At 31.1% G+C, this 17522-nt stretch overlaps 2 protein-coding genes across 4 annotated transcripts; both read left to right on the top strand.

Annotated features, from left to right (window-relative positions):
* The first annotated feature begins 741 nt into the window (after positions 1–741).
* Positions 742–17116, top strand: LOC100743720 (laminin subunit gamma-1). Of its 3 annotated transcripts, XM_012393279.3 has the most exons (27): positions 742–965; positions 4200–4353; positions 5195–5560; positions 6527–6785; positions 8147–8448; positions 8635–8840; positions 9125–9228; positions 10880–11068; positions 11246–11471; positions 11565–11821; positions 11965–12137; positions 12199–12331; positions 12404–12628; positions 12717–12905; positions 13132–13317; positions 13395–13597; positions 13675–13890; positions 13986–14256; positions 14321–14499; positions 14573–14703; positions 14769–14879; positions 15007–15205; positions 15278–15515; positions 15610–15785; positions 15861–16043; positions 16128–16245; positions 16360–17116. In XM_012393279.3, the coding sequence occupies exons 3-27, from the start codon at positions 5408–5410 to the stop codon at positions 16593–16595; spliced, it is 4863 nt and encodes a 1620-aa protein (XP_012248702.1). In that variant the 5' UTR covers positions 742–965; positions 4200–4353; positions 5195–5407; the 3' UTR covers positions 16596–17116. The 3 variants fall into 3 exon arrangements, with proteins under 3 accessions (XP_012248702.1, XP_012248703.1, XP_012248704.1); XM_012393280.3 differs by lacking the exon at positions 4200–4353; XM_012393281.3 differs by lacking the exons at positions 742–965; positions 4200–4353; positions 5195–5560; ... (2 more) ...; positions 8635–8840; positions 9125–9228 and adding an exon at positions 10451–10702.
* On the top strand, positions 1159–3592 carry LOC100743839 (rhythmically expressed gene 2 protein-like). The gene is made up of 2 exons (XM_003494500.4): positions 1159–1769; positions 2264–3592. The coding sequence occupies exons 1-2, from the start codon at positions 1488–1490 to the stop codon at positions 2732–2734; spliced, it is 753 nt and encodes a 250-aa protein (XP_003494548.1). The 5' UTR covers positions 1159–1487; the 3' UTR covers positions 2735–3592.
* Positions 17117–17522: the final 406 nt, after the last annotated feature.

The raw sequence follows: 17522 nt of genomic DNA, 5'->3' as shown, positions 1-17522 counted from the left end.
TATTTTTGTTATTGTTTTTGCTATTATTAATTGTTATACTCTTATATTCTTTTGCACAATCAGGTATGTAAGCCTCCCTGTTCCAGTAAAAATATTTTTTCTATTCCATACTCGGTCACAAAAGCAGAAAATATGAAATATATCCTGAGGATATGAATTCATACAAAAAAATTTAAGCATTAAAGAATTAACATCGCGGTTTATACAAATCTGCCTATTTTTGTATAATACCTATTATATACTTCGAAATTTGCCTTTCGAAATTGCCTTTGTTTTAGCAAATTATAATTATTCAATTACTCAAGTATTCCAGTTATTAAGTATTCAAAACAAATATAATAGCTTTAGTATAATAGTCATCTTTATAATAGTCATCTTTTAGCAGGGTCATACAAACAGGTCTTGGCATTAATATACCGAAAACATAGAAGGAATTGTTGAAAAATTGAGTCGTGAGATACCAATATGGAAGACAAGAAATCTCGTTCTGCGCGTGGCATGCTATGAATATCTCAGACAGAGACAGAGACACTCTACTCATCTCTGTCTGTACGCAAAACGAGACCTTTTTCGATTTAAGAGATGGACGGGGTTTTCTAGCGAGTGTCTAGACCTATTTGTATGACCGTGTTTTAAAGCATAAACACTATAAATATTACACAAAAATGATTACTACAAGTGCATGTACACGTATACACTATTCTAATGATTTGAAAGGATATTATATTATAATATATTAAAATTATTCTAATTTCACTTAATTTTAATTTAAAATTTATGGTAGAAATATATCATAGGTGCATATTATCCGTATCATGTTTCCTTCAGGAATATGTCACGTGTTAACGGATAAACGGCGTGAGAATAGTCGTCATACCTATTCTAGTTTCTGCCCGAGGTACATGAGCATTGCTAATGCCCTTACTGTACAGTTTGTGTTTCTTCACGATATTGTTGTTTCATACGTGAGTATATTTTCAACTTACTTTTTAAATAACTTACAATTTTTGTCAAACCATTTTTATAAATTTCATGAATAAGAATTTATCAATATTTTATAACTATAATATTACAAACAAAATGCTACTATGATATAATTTCTTTACATAATTATATATAGAATTTAAGTTTTTATGATATAAATAGATTTTTAAATATCACATAATATAATGTAGAACTATAATCATTCAACATATTACAATAAACCAATACATACAAAATGCATATAAAAAGATCAGATCGTTCGAAGTAATATCAAAACAATGTTTTCATACGTTAAATATATTAAAAATATGTAAATTCCAAAAACTTTATTGTTAACTTCCGGTGGCGTTGGAAATGTTAAAAAAGTTCTGTTACGCGAAGTTGAGATTGGTAGTACTGTTCGTGACGTGAAACAAGTGTTTATTTTTTTGGTTGTATACTGTTGTCACAGGAGCAATGTGCTAGATATTTGGTGTATCTCCCTTTATAGATAAAATTTTAAAATGATAAAAATCATCCGACCGCGATTAATAACCTTCGATGTCACTGGTACGTTGCTGATGACGAAATTGGAGGATTACGTCGAAATTGGTTCTCAGCACGGCTTGCCACTTGATCGACGCAAATTGGCGCGAAGCTTCAAAAACAGCTTTCATAGGCTTAGTCTAGAACATCCTGTTTATGGGAAACACACAGGCATCGGATGGGAAAATTGGTGGAGGCAACTAGTTCATAGTGTTTTTAAGGATCAACACAAATACATTTCGGATGCTACTTTAGATAAGGTGATAAAAATCATCACGATGTCGGAAATTTATATTTTACTATGAAACGAATAAAACAAATATTTTATTTGATTTTTTCACATTTAATTTTTTCACATTTAATTTTTAACAAACGATCATTTATATACACATTTATATTCTGTGAAAGTATTAATCATATCTAGATATGGCTTAAAGGTTTTATTTATTATAAATGAAATTAATACTTTTAAGGATGAATTAAACTTAAAAACCGTTTAAAAAGATTGAACCTTTTAAATGAATACAAATCATCTATATTTCATTATTATCTTATTTTATTATTAATTTTATATCTAAGGAATATATTTTTATTCTTATTAACTTCAGTTTTGGATTTCCGTGATTAATAAAAATATATATATTATAAGATGAAGGAAGTACTATCAAAAATAAAGAGAAAAATGGTTACCGAAAGAATTTAACCCAAACTCATACCTACTATCGATGACCCTTTTTATCGTTATGACCCATAGGTTGCTAACAGTTTGATAAGATGCTATGGCACGAGTATGTGCTGGCACAAGTATCCAGGCACTATCGAGTTACTGGACTATCTTAGAAAAAAAGAACTGATTTTGGGAGTAATATCGAATTTCGATGAGAGATTGGAAGCGATACTCGAGGATACAAGGATACGTTCTTATTTTTCTTTTGTCTTAACATCCTACGATTTCGGCGTGGAGAAACCAGATACTTTGATATTTGACGAGGCGCTCAGGTTAACAAAGAAACGACATAGTATCGACATAAGTCCCCAACAAGCGATACATATTGGCGATTCTGTCAGTAATGACTACATTGGTGCTAAAGACGCAAAATGGAATGCAATTCTTATTCAACATGATAATGATGGGAACCAAAAAGAAATCCCTGCGGAGGACGTGTTTAGAAATCTTCGAGATTTGAGAGTACACCTTTCTACACTTTTAGATGGGAACATGTAGTGTACGCGATTTAACGAAATGAATTTGAAAATAACATTTTAATCATCAAAAAATTTAGACGTTATTTCATCAAAAGAAGACACATTTGTCTATGATGAAACAAATAATAACGTTGATAAATATTATTAATATGTCTATTTCATGTTGAAGAAATTGTCTGTTAGGAATAGAATTTTCCATATCGTATTTTACGAATATGAGAGCGTTTATTGTTAGATTATAAGATAAAATCGAGGAATATCTCATACGCTTATATACATAATATAATTTTTTATGAATATAACGTATGTTTAAGTTAGACTCAATGAACATGTAAGATCATAATAGCAGTTATGGAAATATAATTCAGATGATAACTAATGCCATACATACATATAATTTTGTTTTATGTATATATAAATATTAATAATAACTCATGTACCTCTTCATACTACTTGAACTCAGCGACATTTAATAATATGCTAGTATCGCTACTAATAAATGTAGTAAAAGACTGTCTTAAAGAAAAAACATATCTTATCATACATTTATATTTTTATACAAATATAATTTTCTATTGCTCCTACAGTTTTTTATTATTTTCATCCAACATACTGAACTTTCATGCCTGTATTCATTTATAAATTAACTGAACATTTTATCAATTGCGAATCAAATCACATTAATGACAGTGAAACGATTACTGATTAAAAAACTATATAAACGCATGGATGGACTTGCGTTATCACTTCCCATTTCCTGGTAAAAAGATAATAGTCTAAATTGTCGGTATTTTCTAAGTGATAAACATCGAATTATAAATATTGTACAATTTTTTTATACATAAAACAGTTTGTCAATACACATCGTATTTGTTATAAATTTAGTATTCGTCTCTTTTTATTGTTATCCTCAATTATTCATTAACACAATATTATTTACAAATTTTTATAATAATGTTTTGAATAAAAGTCTACTTTTCCACATATCCTATTTAAAGAAATTGAAAACAACAAATTGAAGTATATTATAGAACAATATTGATAATAGTAGAAAGAAGTCATCATTTCCTGAGTAATCTCTTTTTCACTTCCGTTCTAGCAAGATATACTGGTCACGAGCTCTAACAAATAATCTCTAATTTTCACTTCAACTAACAAAAATAAAAATCTCTTATAAATCATACTCTTAATCAAACATTCTAAATTAACATATATATATATATATGTTTTACATACAACATATATATACATACAACATATATTACATACAACAAACATATATATATATTTATATATATATATAAAGAGAATATATTTTTTCAAATTCTTAAACGAACTTTTCTTATTCAAAAATTAAAATCTAGAAAGATGTTATTGCCTTATTTGTTATTGTAATTTGCATACAATATTAGTAATAATAAAATGCGAAATGTAACCCTAACGATTTGGTCGTTACATTTCTCTTGGCCTACACTTTCTACCAGGAGTGGCGGCACGTTACCACCACAAACATTGGCATCCGCACATTCGACTTCCCACAGCCTCACTCACGGACTCCCTCCCGTTCAGTTTCTCACTAAGCTGTTGCATGAAGAGAGGCTTTCTTCATGGTTTTCCAATTCTCCGTCGGTCGAAGAGGTTAGAATAAGAATTCATTTCTCTGTTTTCAAATTCGCGATGCTTGTGTGAATTCTGTTGACCAAAGTACTAGTGAACACTTCGCGGCAAATTTGTGATTTATACGATTGTGAATGTCGAAATTTTACTGCTACTTTAGTAAAAGATTATTAAAGACAGATAATTTTTTTTTGTTAAAGTTTTACTTTTATACTTAATAGTATTGTGCAAATATATGAAACGACAATTTAATTTTTTAAATTATGACTTTATAAGTGTTTATTCAAATTGCGGTTCATGATTCATGATCTGAAACTTGTATTCGTAGAGAATATATGCATATTTATCTCCTAGATTTTTAAAACGAAGTATCGTTAAATATAATATTTTAATTTTTAAAATTTTTGAAAAAAGTGAAAAGTGGTGTTCGATTTTATTCAAACAGACGCCACCTGTGTGATATTATAGAAGTATTTTAATTTGAATTAACAATTGTTTAGACGATTTTATTACTTATATTATAGTCTATGAAATTCTCGTACACAATTTTAATAACGTCTTTATTTTACGTGGTAATTTTATGTTGAGCGATTTCTATTCGCCGTTCTTTTTAAGTTTTTATTTAGTGATTCATTTTTAATAGAAAAATGTATAAATATAGAATAGAATATAGGATATAGAATATCTTACTTAAATTGTAAAAATTTAATTATTAAAATTTCATAATTTAAAAATATAAATTATGAATATGATAATAGTCTTTAACTTATAAAAGTTATATATAACTTTTTTTATATCAACTTCAATATACTGAGAACGAATAACGACTCTGAGAGCTAATGCAAAGATTAATGAACATTAGGTAGATAAGAGGCGATTCGCGGAATGCGGTCTCAACAGTAAAAAATAAAAAATTATTGTTGGGGGTGTCCTTGTCGATGGGCCCGATCGAAAATCAGTGCTCGCTCTAATCTTCAAAAAAATTCAAAAAAGTGGGAATCTGACGGATTTACCTCTGCCGAATAAAAGTGGATCGAAATTACGACAAAGAAGACTCATCGAAAAAGGTTCAAACATGACTAGAGGAAGACATAAGAAGATGTTAATGTTAATTCCAATCCTCTTGGTGGCAGTATTTGCAGAACCTGACCCCTCAGACGACTTATACCGTGGATTTCCAAAATATCGAGACGAAGATAAATGCTACGATGACAGTGGAAAACCACAGGTTCGTGCTCCATTTGTTAATATATTATTTATTATATTTGTGAAATAAAACTGACAGTGTATATAAATTTTTTATTAAACTTTATGATTGTCAAACATAATTTTGAAAAATTTTGATGTAAAACAAAAATAATTTGTAATACACGTTAAATGACGTTATATTCGATTCTTATATACTTAAATAGTATACTTAAATAGTATTAAATAAATATAGTTGAATAGTTAATTTGTAATGCATTTTTATATGTTCCATACAATATAGCGATCTGAATTTTTCGAGATTTCTTTTGTAAGCGTGTATCACTCTCCATAGTTATACTACTCCAGGAACATAAATACGAGCAGTCTGCTGTTTATTCTTAGTCATCAGAATTTCGGTTTCTTTTTTCGATATTACTACATTAGGTTATCACAGTGAAGGTTCGAAGTTACATCAACTTTCGGTGATAGCTGGAGAGATAAAACTAAATAAACCCTCTAAGTATTAAGGAACGGAAAAGTTCTAAAATACTAATTCTGTATATTTCATCCTATTTTCTATGTAATCCTATTGTATTTGTTGTTATAGGTGTTAAAATTCAATATTTACGTAGTAAGATTCTTTCGATAATATATCCTTGCAAGAATTCTGTAGGAAATATAATTTTGTAGGAACGACTTGGGACGGAAATGTGAATATTAGCATCCTAGGTGGCCTTGCAACATTTGCGCGAGCTACTATAGTGTATTAGCAATTAGAATTAGAACATTAAGAAATTCAAAAATTCTTTTTCAAGAAAAAAATTTGAAATTTCTTTTCCAGGGAAAAAATGTCGAAATTTTATTTTTGGGAACATGAGGATAAGAAACCTATGCAGTAAAAAAAGATATAAATTATAAAAGAAAGAAAATTTTGTTAATGTTTCGATAAAAATTTGCGGTTCTTTTAAACTGATTTTGAAATGATTTTAAATGCAATGTGTTATAGAGGTGTATACCACCTTTTGAGAATGCGGCATTTAACGTACTTATGGAAGCAACGAACACGTGTGGTCAAGATCGGCCAACAGAATTTTGTAAACAGACTGGCGTCCAAAAGAAATCTTGCGAGATATGTCAGTACGGAGATCATCAGGCTTTATACCTTACCGATCACGACAATAACGACAATGCAACTTGGTGGCAGTCAGAAACAATGTTCGAGGGTATCGAATATCCAAATCAAGTTAATCTCACGCTACATTTAGGTATGCCATACAAGATGCTACATTAATTATAGTAGAGCTCTATTTATCTAAATTCTGCGAAACTACCAGTTCATATATCTAATAAGAATACACTGGCTTTCTCCACGATTTATGATTTTCCGTTCGTATAATGGAAATTTACGCTCAGATAAGTGAATTCAATGGACAGGACTTCGTGTGGACGGCCATTAACCAACAAATTTTTCCCAATAAATGGAGTTCAAAATAAATGAGTTTCATTATGTATGATATGGTAATAAAACGTTCGTTTCAGCGTATTAAAATTTGCCCGCGATGTATCAAGTATTGTGGTTTAATTCAAACGTGGCTGTGGTTTGGATCGCTTTAATTGAGACCATTCGTGGCGGAATTATAGTAGATAATGTCGATGAATCTTACACTATAGATAGAGGAAGGCAGTTCATTCATCGGTATTTGCGATGAACTTTTAACACGTCCTCAATGATTGTAGCTCTCTATTTCTCCCTTTTTAATCTTTTTTTACTTCACATCCTTATCTATGAGGATGCGTGTGTGATGAGATAATTCTCGCAACCACGAACTGATGGAGAAATATACATGTAAGCGAGCCTTCATTCCTGTATTAATATTTTATTTTGTAAGCTTTTCTCTTTACTTACTTACCGTTATAATATTTTATAAATTTTCTTTAAAAATAGTTGTGAAAGTTGCTATCGAAATTTAACGCGAAATTGAAGTTATTTTCTTGTGTAAACAGGGAACGCATTATTTAAATATTTATTGTTAAAGTTAGAGATAACGATATAGAAACTTTTGTAGAAGTAAAATGCTAACGTTGCGTCTTCAGCATTTGTTAATTGTACATGCCGCTAGAAGATAGCTTTTCGTACTTCTACAACACTACGACATTCTCCTCTATTGAAAATTGATAGTGTTATACATTTTGAAACGATCCTTATCATGAAATAGTTTTACCATACGCGCGTGAACTAATTTTAACAGCATGTCTCGAGAATCCGGATAATAGTGGAAGTTCCTTAAACACGTGAAGAACATAGGATCTCTGTCTGTGTACCACGTGTTCATTTAGGAAAGAATCAGCCACTTGCACCCCGCTGGCTTTACAGTGAAGAATTACAGTGGCGTAGAATCCCTTTATTTCGTAATAATTTCAATATCGTTCAAACAATCATTCAAATAGTTGAAAACACGTTTTTCAAAAAAATATTTAATTATTATATATATATATATATATATAAATATTTATTATATGATATTGATATTATGTACTACTAATAATGATAATAATAAATATTTATGTGTCTATATTTTACATTTCTCCTTGTTTTCTCATATGTAGTGTTTTTAAATAATTATAGGCAAAACGTTCGATATAACTTACGTTAGAGCACTTTTCGAGTCGCCGCGTCCAGAAAGTTGGGGTATTTATAAGAGGAAGAACGAAAAGTCGCCATGGGAACCTTTCCAATTCTATTCTGCGACCTGCAGAGATACATATGACTTACCAGATTTAAAGGAAACTGTACGGGGAGATGATACCAGAGTATTGTGTACTTCCGACTATTCCGATATATCGCCTTTGACCAAGGGTACTGTTGCATTTTCCACTCTAGAAGGTCGACCTTCGGCATATAATTTCGAAACTAATCCAGCATTGCAGGTACACTTTTCATTATATCATTTCATAATTGCTCGCTGAAATCGCGTTTCTTTATTAACAGTGACTTTGCTTAATAAGGATCGTATAAAGATTTCACTTTTGATTTATATAAATCTATATAACAAAATGATTTATAAATAATACATCTTAGAATGAGTAAATGACGAACGCTATCCTCGTTTTAAGGAATGGGTACAAGCAACGGATTTGAGGATCACTCTGGATAGATTAAACACTTTTGGAGACGAAGTTTTTGGCGATGATCATGTATTAAAGTCCTACTACTATGCGATCGCTGACGTCGCCGTTGGAGCACGTTGCGCTTGCAACGGCCATGCTGGAGAATGCGTAAACAGTACCAGCGTGGATGGAAAAACTCGCAGAGTATGTAGGTAAGATAATGTATGGAGATACATATTCTTGCAATATACTATTACTCGTTAAAGATGATTAAATATCAATAATATCTAACGGATATAAAATATCACGGAAAACGTCTTCGTAATTTTGTAAATTTTCGCTCAATAATTGGGAAATACGTACATATATGGAAAATAAAAAAGTTTTCGTGTCGTTTCATATACCTAAGATTTTTCATTAAATTCCTCCGCCTATTATATGTATATTATGATTTTCAGCTACAAATTTGAAAGAGACAAAATTTAATTATTTACAGATGCGAGCATAATACTGCTGGCCCAGATTGCAATGAGTGTTTGCCCTTTTATAACGATGCACCGTGGGGACGTGCCACTACTAAAGATGCGCACGAATGTAAACGTATGTATTGGAATAGCTTTATATAACGTAATTTTGCGAAATATCCTTAAGAAATGAATTAGCAGAAAGTAAGAAGATACATGTGTGTAACTATTCACACATACACACGCACACACGCATATCATGGGTATAAATGAAAAGAGAATAATCTTCAATAAAGGGTCAGTATCCTGGCCAGTGTGTAGGTGGGCCTTGACAAACCTGCTCTTCAAACAGGGCGCTTTCAGGTACTATATTCGGTGACTAGAACATACTCGTACGATAATACGATTGTTATAAATGATAATCGTATTATTATTTAGTTTCTATTTAAATCTGTTATTATGCTCCATTTTCTTATCTCTTATTAGAATCTAGTAAAAGTACGTAATAAGAGAATTCATATGTTGTCAATGTCAATGTCATCTCATTAATAAAAGAAGCATTTGCTTATTACGAAAGATGATAATAAGAAAAAAAAAAAGATTTTTATTAAGTGTATCAGTTGTTTATTGAAAAAAGTCAACAAAACATAAAATTAACAAATAGAACTTCTATTGTTGTTACATTTTTTTAATTTTTCTATGATATAGATATATCTCGTATTAGCTCTAATATTGATATCACTGATAATTATTTATTTGTTTGTAACACAGATCGACATAGAATAGCGTGCTATAAATCTAATATATTGGCATATATTGTTATACCGAATATGAAGGTATTTTATACAAGGGAGAACAATTTCTTCGGTATTGCGAGTATCACCTTTTCAAGCAGTCGAAGAGAGTTCGCGTTCACGATCACGTTGGCATTACCTAACCAGCTTTACCTTTTACGTTCATTGCTTGTTCTGAAGTGGGGACTGTTGGCAATACAGGAGCACACAATGCAGCTTTTCTGTAGATCGCGGGCTCAGTGCTCAAGATACTACGATACAAGCAGATATTTATTACATCGCGTTGATTAGATCGTGTATTGACGCGAATTTTTCAAAGAAGAAATCAAGATGGTCTTGATTTTATTCAGTGCGATCAAATATATTACTTATTATTAACAAAACGTCATTAAATTGCATCGTTAAATGTCATTAGTAATTATAGTAAACGATTTCTTATAGAAGAATCGATGTAAACAAACAGTGTTTATTGTTAAAAAAATTTATATTTGTCAATGTTTAAACACGTATATATTATAACTTATTGCAACTATGTTGTACCAAGTTAAACAATTTTTTATATATTTTATATTTTTGCGCATCATTTACTAAAAATATATAAGAACATTTATTCAATTTTTAATTCTCAAAATGAATTCCAAATTTTGATGAAGAGTGGTAATAATTATGAAAAATTATTCGTTTTTTCTTTGTTTATAAATTGTGTAATGAACTGATCGTCTAAAATGAGATTAATCGGATGTTTATTACTTGTGAATGTGATGATTAGTACTTCATCACGGTGGGACGGGATTCTTCCGTGGTATTCGGGATCCAGTAAATATCTAGATAATGTTATTATTCATATTAAAACAAATAATACACTATCAAAATTATTTTTTATAATATTACTTATCATTATATTAATCTATCATTATTTATTATTACACATATACAAGCAATTCATTATTGTTTAAATTTTATCTTAATCTGTATCATGACCTTATTTTTCAGCTTGTAACTGCAATGGTTATTCAGAGAGATGCTTCTTCGATAAGGAACTATACAAGGCTTCTGGTCACGGTGGTCACTGCCTGGATTGTCGAGCTAACCGTGATGGCGCGAATTGCGAACATTGTAGAGAGAATTTCTATCAGCGTCCGGAAGACAGTTATTGCGTTGCTTGTAACTGCAACGAAATTGGTAAATTGTTGCATTCTTCGCCATCCCGATCTTGACAGTTTTTTTATTATTTATTAATTGATTTGAAATATATTTTTAAAAAAGTTATAAAAAATCGATTAAGATATTTAAAATAATTTAAACTTTTTATATTTACTAAAAATAAAAAATGAATAAATATTCGATGTCATTTTACAGGTTCGAGAAGTTTACAATGTAACAGCGAAGGAAAATGTCAGTGTAAACCTGGTGTAACAGGTGACAAATGTGATCGTTGCGCAGCAAATTATTACAACTTTGGATCATACGGTTGCACCTCTTGCGAATGTAACGCAGCCGGTTCCCTTGCGAATGCACCAACTTGTGATCCCACTAATGGTGTTTGTATCTGCAAAGAAAATGTTGAAGGGAAGCGATGTCGAGTGTTAGTAAATTTATATCGTTAATATTTTTAACAGCATAACGTGTATAATAAAGATAAAAAACCAAGTAATAATACCGTTTCTATTATAAATAGATGTAAACCGGGATTTTTCAATCTTGCAATGGATAATGAATTCGGTTGTACACCATGCTTTTGTTACGGACATTCCTCAGTGTGCAGACCAGCGACTGGGTATTCTAAAGTTGTAATTGAGAGTATGTTTGTGAGAGGAACTGAACGATGGAAAGCTACCGTGGCTGGTAACCCGATACCACTTCATTATGATCCTCTTACTCAAACGATATATGCCACGGCATTGGACCGAGACAATGCATATTTTATTGCTCCTGGTAAAAACAAATACATAATAAACTCTTTGCATTTTTTGATAAAAACTATAAAGAATAAAATTTTTAGAAAATATAAGCACAATAAAGCTTTATATTTCACTTATACAAATAAATATCATACTGTTTATTGATGAAAAATGCAGATAGATTCCTCGGGGATCAACGTGCATCTTATAACCAAGACTTATTATTTACACTAAGAATTGGGGAAGCTGGTCCAGCACCCACTGTCCGCGATATAATCCTCGAGGGAGGAAATGGAGAACAAATTACACAACCAATTTTTGGACAAAATAATTATTTACCTTCAGTAACAGTAAGTAAGACAGCAAAGGAATCATATCAATGGCTTATTAATTATTAAAAAATTATTTCAGCCACGTGAATATCGTTTCAAATTGCACGAACATCCTAGTTATGGTTGGGAACCTCGCCTTTCCTCTCGAGCTTTCATGTCTATTTTATCGAACTTAACAGCTATTAAAATTCGTGGCACCTATACGCATCAAGGTATCTTAATTAAGATTCGTAGATAAAATTGTGTTTATGAAGTTACTGATGCATTTAATTTTCTTTCTACAGGTCGAGGATTCTTAGATGATGTTAAATTGGAGACGGCCCTCCGTGGAGCTGCAGGCGAAACCGCTGATTGGGTGGAGCATTGTCAATGTCCGCATGGTTACGTAGGCCAATTTTGTGAATCCTGTGCACCTGGATTCCATCATGATCCGCCTAATGGTGGTCCTTTCGCACTTTGTGTCCCGTGCAATTGCAATAATCATGCAGATATTTGTGAAGCTGAAACTGGTACTTTTTTTAGAGTGAATTTATAACGAAGATTAATGTAGAAATTTATTCTAGAATCTGAGAATTTATATCTTTCGATTTATTTTAGGACAGTGTATCTGTGAACATAATACGGCTGGTAGCAATTGTGAATTATGTAAACGTGGATATTACGGTCACCCATTAAAGGGTACACCTGATGACTGTAAACCATGTCCTTGTCCTGACAATGGGCCTTGTATATTACTTGGCAATAATCCTGATCCAATTTGTTCTGAATGTCCACTGGGTAGAACAGGTAAGAATAATAATCTCTTTAAAGGAAATAGCGTTTCGTTCAACAGGCCCTTGCCTTAGACACAGGGATAGAAGAAGTCGTATTGAAAAACGTATTTATCGGAAACTTGTCAGAACAACCGATTGCGAGAAAGCATTAGCGTCAGTGGACCTCTAGTGGCAAACGTATGGAGTAGTCCTACAATGTCTTTAAATAGTTTTATTATTTATATCATTTTTTGTTTTAGGACCTAGATGTGAAACATGTTCGGATGGATACTTCGGAAATCCTGAAAAGGGTATAGCTTGCAGGCCTTGCGATTGTAACAACAATATCGACCTGAACGCTGTAAGAAATTGCAATCACGAAACTGGTGAATGTTTGAAATGTGTAAATAATACAGCTGGTTTCCATTGTGAAGAATGTCTTTCAGGTAAGTAAAATGTAACTGTTATATATTTCACGTACTTTTTTGAAATTATAAATAACGATGTTTATAACATTTAACAGGATATTACGGAGACGCATTGTCTGATCGTAAAGAAGATGGATGTAAACTATGCCAATGTTTCCCGCCAGGCACAGTCGAACTCAGCGATGGTAGAGTAGCACCTTGTGAACAATTAACAGGTCATTGTACTTGCAAGCCTCATGTAACCGGCCGAAATTGTGATAAATGTGAAGAAGGATATTATCATATTCTAAGTGGAGAGGTATTTCAATCGGCTAATCGTTTCGTAATGTATGATAATTACTGTTCGCCTAAGTTAAATAATCACATATTTTTTAGGGATGTACGCCTTGCAATTGCGATGCTGAAGGATCTTACAATCGTACCTGCAATGCCGTTACTGGTCAATGTGAATGTAGACCTGGTATTACTGGACAACATTGTGATGCATGTGTTTCTTATCAATATGGATTCAGTAGAGAAGGATGCAAGCCTTGTGATTGTGATAATATCGGTTCTCAAGACCTGCAATGTGACGCTAGTGGACAATGTCCAGTAAGTTTATAAAATGTTACACTATACAATGGATGCATAATTATAATTTGTATGTATAAATCACGTTTATTAGAATAATTAATCCTGTATTATAGTGCTTCCCCAATGTAGAAGGAAGACGCTGTGATCGTTGTAAAGAGAACAAACATAACAGACAAAATGGATGCGTCGATTGTCCTGATTGTTACAATCTTGTTCAAGCTGCGGTGAATAGCCATAGAGAACGCTTAGCCGAATTAGGAAATACACTCAAAAAGATTAACAGCAGTCCGACAGTTATAAAAGATTCGGACTTTGAAAAAGAATTGAAAAATGTTCAGAATAAAGTAAAGAATCTTCTACAAATTGCCAAACAAGGATCTGGTAGTAAGTATAAGTTATTCAATAATTCATACTTTTTAAATGAGACTATATTTAAAAAATATTTTAGATGAAAATAAAACGTTGGTGGAACAACTTGATGAATTACGTGATCAGCTGAATGAAATTGAAGAAATCGCACAAACTGTGAACCTGACTGCTTTTGATGCACATAGAACTACTTTGGAAGGTTTAATGAACATTGATGAAGCAGAAAAAGTGCTTGATAAAATACATGCTCAATTAACCGTAAGAATAATATTGATATGATATTATATGAAACTTATAAAATTGAATGTTCAACTCAGATATTAAATTTTAGGATACAGAAGATTATTTAGCCACAGATGGAGCAACTGCATTATCAAAAGCGAAATCACGTGCGGATCAAGTTGGTCAACAGAATATACAAATGACTTCAATCGCGCAAGACGCGCGTCTCTTTGCCGAATTGTAAGTAATATAATTTTATAAACCTTTAATATTTCTTCATAATCAATATTGCCCGAACTTCACAGAAATGTTAATGAAGCGAAAAAGATTCATGCACTGGCAGAACAGGCACGAAATACAACAATGGAAGCTTATAGTCTCGCAAAAAAAACTATAGCAAAATATTCTAACATGACGTATGTACTTATTTACTTTATCTTAGAATATTGGTAATAACGTAATTATTACTAATATCTATACCAATGGTTTTTGAAATCATCTTATCTGTATTGTATTTCTTCTAAAAATTTATTTTGTATTTAGTGATGATATTAGAGGATTAGAAAATAAATTAGAGTTACTAGAGCATCGTATGAGCGAGGTGAAAAATCTTACCAGCATAGCAGCCACTAAATCATCCGCAGTTTCGCAAGAAGCAATAGATTTATTGATTCTCGACTTAGCACTTCCACCTGTTGACATCGAGCAATTGAGAAATCAAGTTGAAGACGTAAATAATGAGGTAAATTTAAACTATGACAACTATTATTGTTACCGAAAATAATTTAAATATTGATGATAAAATACATTACAGGGATTACGATTGAAAGAACAAGCACAATTGTTGTTAGATCAAAACGAAAATCTTATAAATGAAATGGTAGAGAAAATAAGAAAGAGTGAGGAGTTAATAGAGTCAGTACAAGATCAGCAAGCGGCTACTGCCGAACTTGTAGCCGAATTAGATAAAGCAAATGAAAAAGTAGATGATGCTGTCAAACGAGGAGATCAGACTTTAAAAGAAGCTCAGGAAACATTACAGAAATTGGGTGGTACATATCATATCAAGTATTTTTATTAATGATAATATTTTTTCTTTAAAGGGGGAGAAATAGATGTCTTTTTCAATTATAATATTATTTTTAGAATTTCATGCTGAAGTAGAAAAAGAGCGCGTTAAAGCCCAAGATGCTTTAAAAGATATAAAAAATATTGAATCATTAATCATGGATGCCAAGGAGAAAGCTTCACAAGCTGAAAAAATATTAGATGGTTCTGAATATAAAGCCGAAAGTGCACGTGAGATAGCACAAGATGCTCAGGTTAGTACAGTTAATCCCATATGTAATATATAATATAATTTATTATACGCTGAAAACGAAATATGTTTATATTAGATGCATGCAGAGGAAGCTAGTGAAAAAGCGAACACTATTAGAACAGAAGCAAATAAAACTAAAATAGAAGCACTTCGTGTAGGAAACGAAGCTGAAAAATTACATCAAAGAGTTGATATTACAGATTCCATGATGAAGGAATACGAGAAACGAAGTGGGCAAGATACAAATATTACAACCGAAGTAAGGAATTAGTTGCACGTATCACTTATTGTAATAACTATACTATACGATAATATAATTACAATGTTATTCAATCATTTTTAGGCAAATCATAAAGTTAGTCTAGCTAAGATTAATGTAACGTTAGCATCGCAACAACTCGATAAAGCTCTAACCGAAGTAGCTGAAATAATAAAAGAACTTGAAAATTTACCGGAAATTGGTAAGTTATTGTTTTGTATCAAATTTTTTAAATTTATCTGTACCTTTTTTAGATTAAATTCATTATTTAAAATATCACATTTTAGTATCTATAATTTGAATTTCTTTATTTTAGATAACACTGATTTAAATCCGTTAGAAGAACGTTTAGCTGCAGCTGAAAAGGAAATTGTAGCTGCAAGTCTAGATCAAAGAATTCGTAATTTAACGGATGCAAAAAATTTGCAAACACAGTGGGTAAAGAATTATGAAGATGAGGTCAGTAGACTAAGAATGGAAGTTGAGAACATTGATGATATAAGAAAAGTTTTGCCTGCCATCTGTAACAATCGTGTACGACTCGAACCCTAAACTACAATATAAAGTTATACTTAAAAGTTTATTTCATAGCGTTAGAGGTGCCTTACATGCACTAAAGGAAAAAATAAGCATAAAAATATGTTCAAAATAATAGCTGCAAAATTAGTTATATATCCTTCTGAAATAAGAATGTATGCTATACATTATAACTATCTTAAAAAATTATAAATCATATTTTGATTACAGACCTATGATAAAATTAATATTATACTAGTGAATCGTCACAGAAGCAGCATGATATTTGTGTATTTACACTTAAATCATTTTATTTAACACGTCATTTATAATGTGATCTTGCATTTCTTCTTGAAAATTAATACCATGTGCTTATATATACGAGCGACTAAAATAATGATCATCATACCAAAGATTTCATATAGTAGACATATCTTTCCGTTATCATTACCAGGCCATTTACATTATTCAATTTATTCAACATTTTTGTAATACGACTTATTTGTACGTATGTACAAACATGTATATAGTATCTATATACAATCATTTCATTGTAATTGCCATACTTTTTAGTCTCCTGCTAAGTCCTAAGAAAGCTTCAAAAGTTCCTCCGAAAGAAGGCAATTGTTTTAATTTCTAATATACAAAATTGAATGTAATACATTGTATAACTTGTTTATGAAATATTAAAGATTGGGAAAACATTTTTAAAATCGAAAGGAAAACGGAAATTCAAATGTATTTTATAATATGTATCATCATGCAGCATTTTATATGTGTATAACATTTTTATAAAAATATTGATACATATTTAATATGAATACAAAATAAACAATATGTTGGAGAGTATGTAATATGATGTTATTAATTATTAACCAAATATTAATATATCAAGATTAATATATCATCTACCAAAACCTACAAGATAGATTAAAATATTGTGAAATGTTGAAATCAATATAA

Source organism: Bombus impatiens, unplaced genomic scaffold (genome assembly GCF_000188095.3).
Source record: "Bombus impatiens unplaced genomic scaffold, BIMP_2.2 scf_2326, whole genome shotgun sequence".
Taxonomy (NCBI): Eukaryota; Metazoa; Arthropoda; class Insecta; order Hymenoptera; family Apidae; genus Bombus; species Bombus impatiens.
This window is presented reverse-complemented; position numbering and strand designations above follow the sequence as displayed.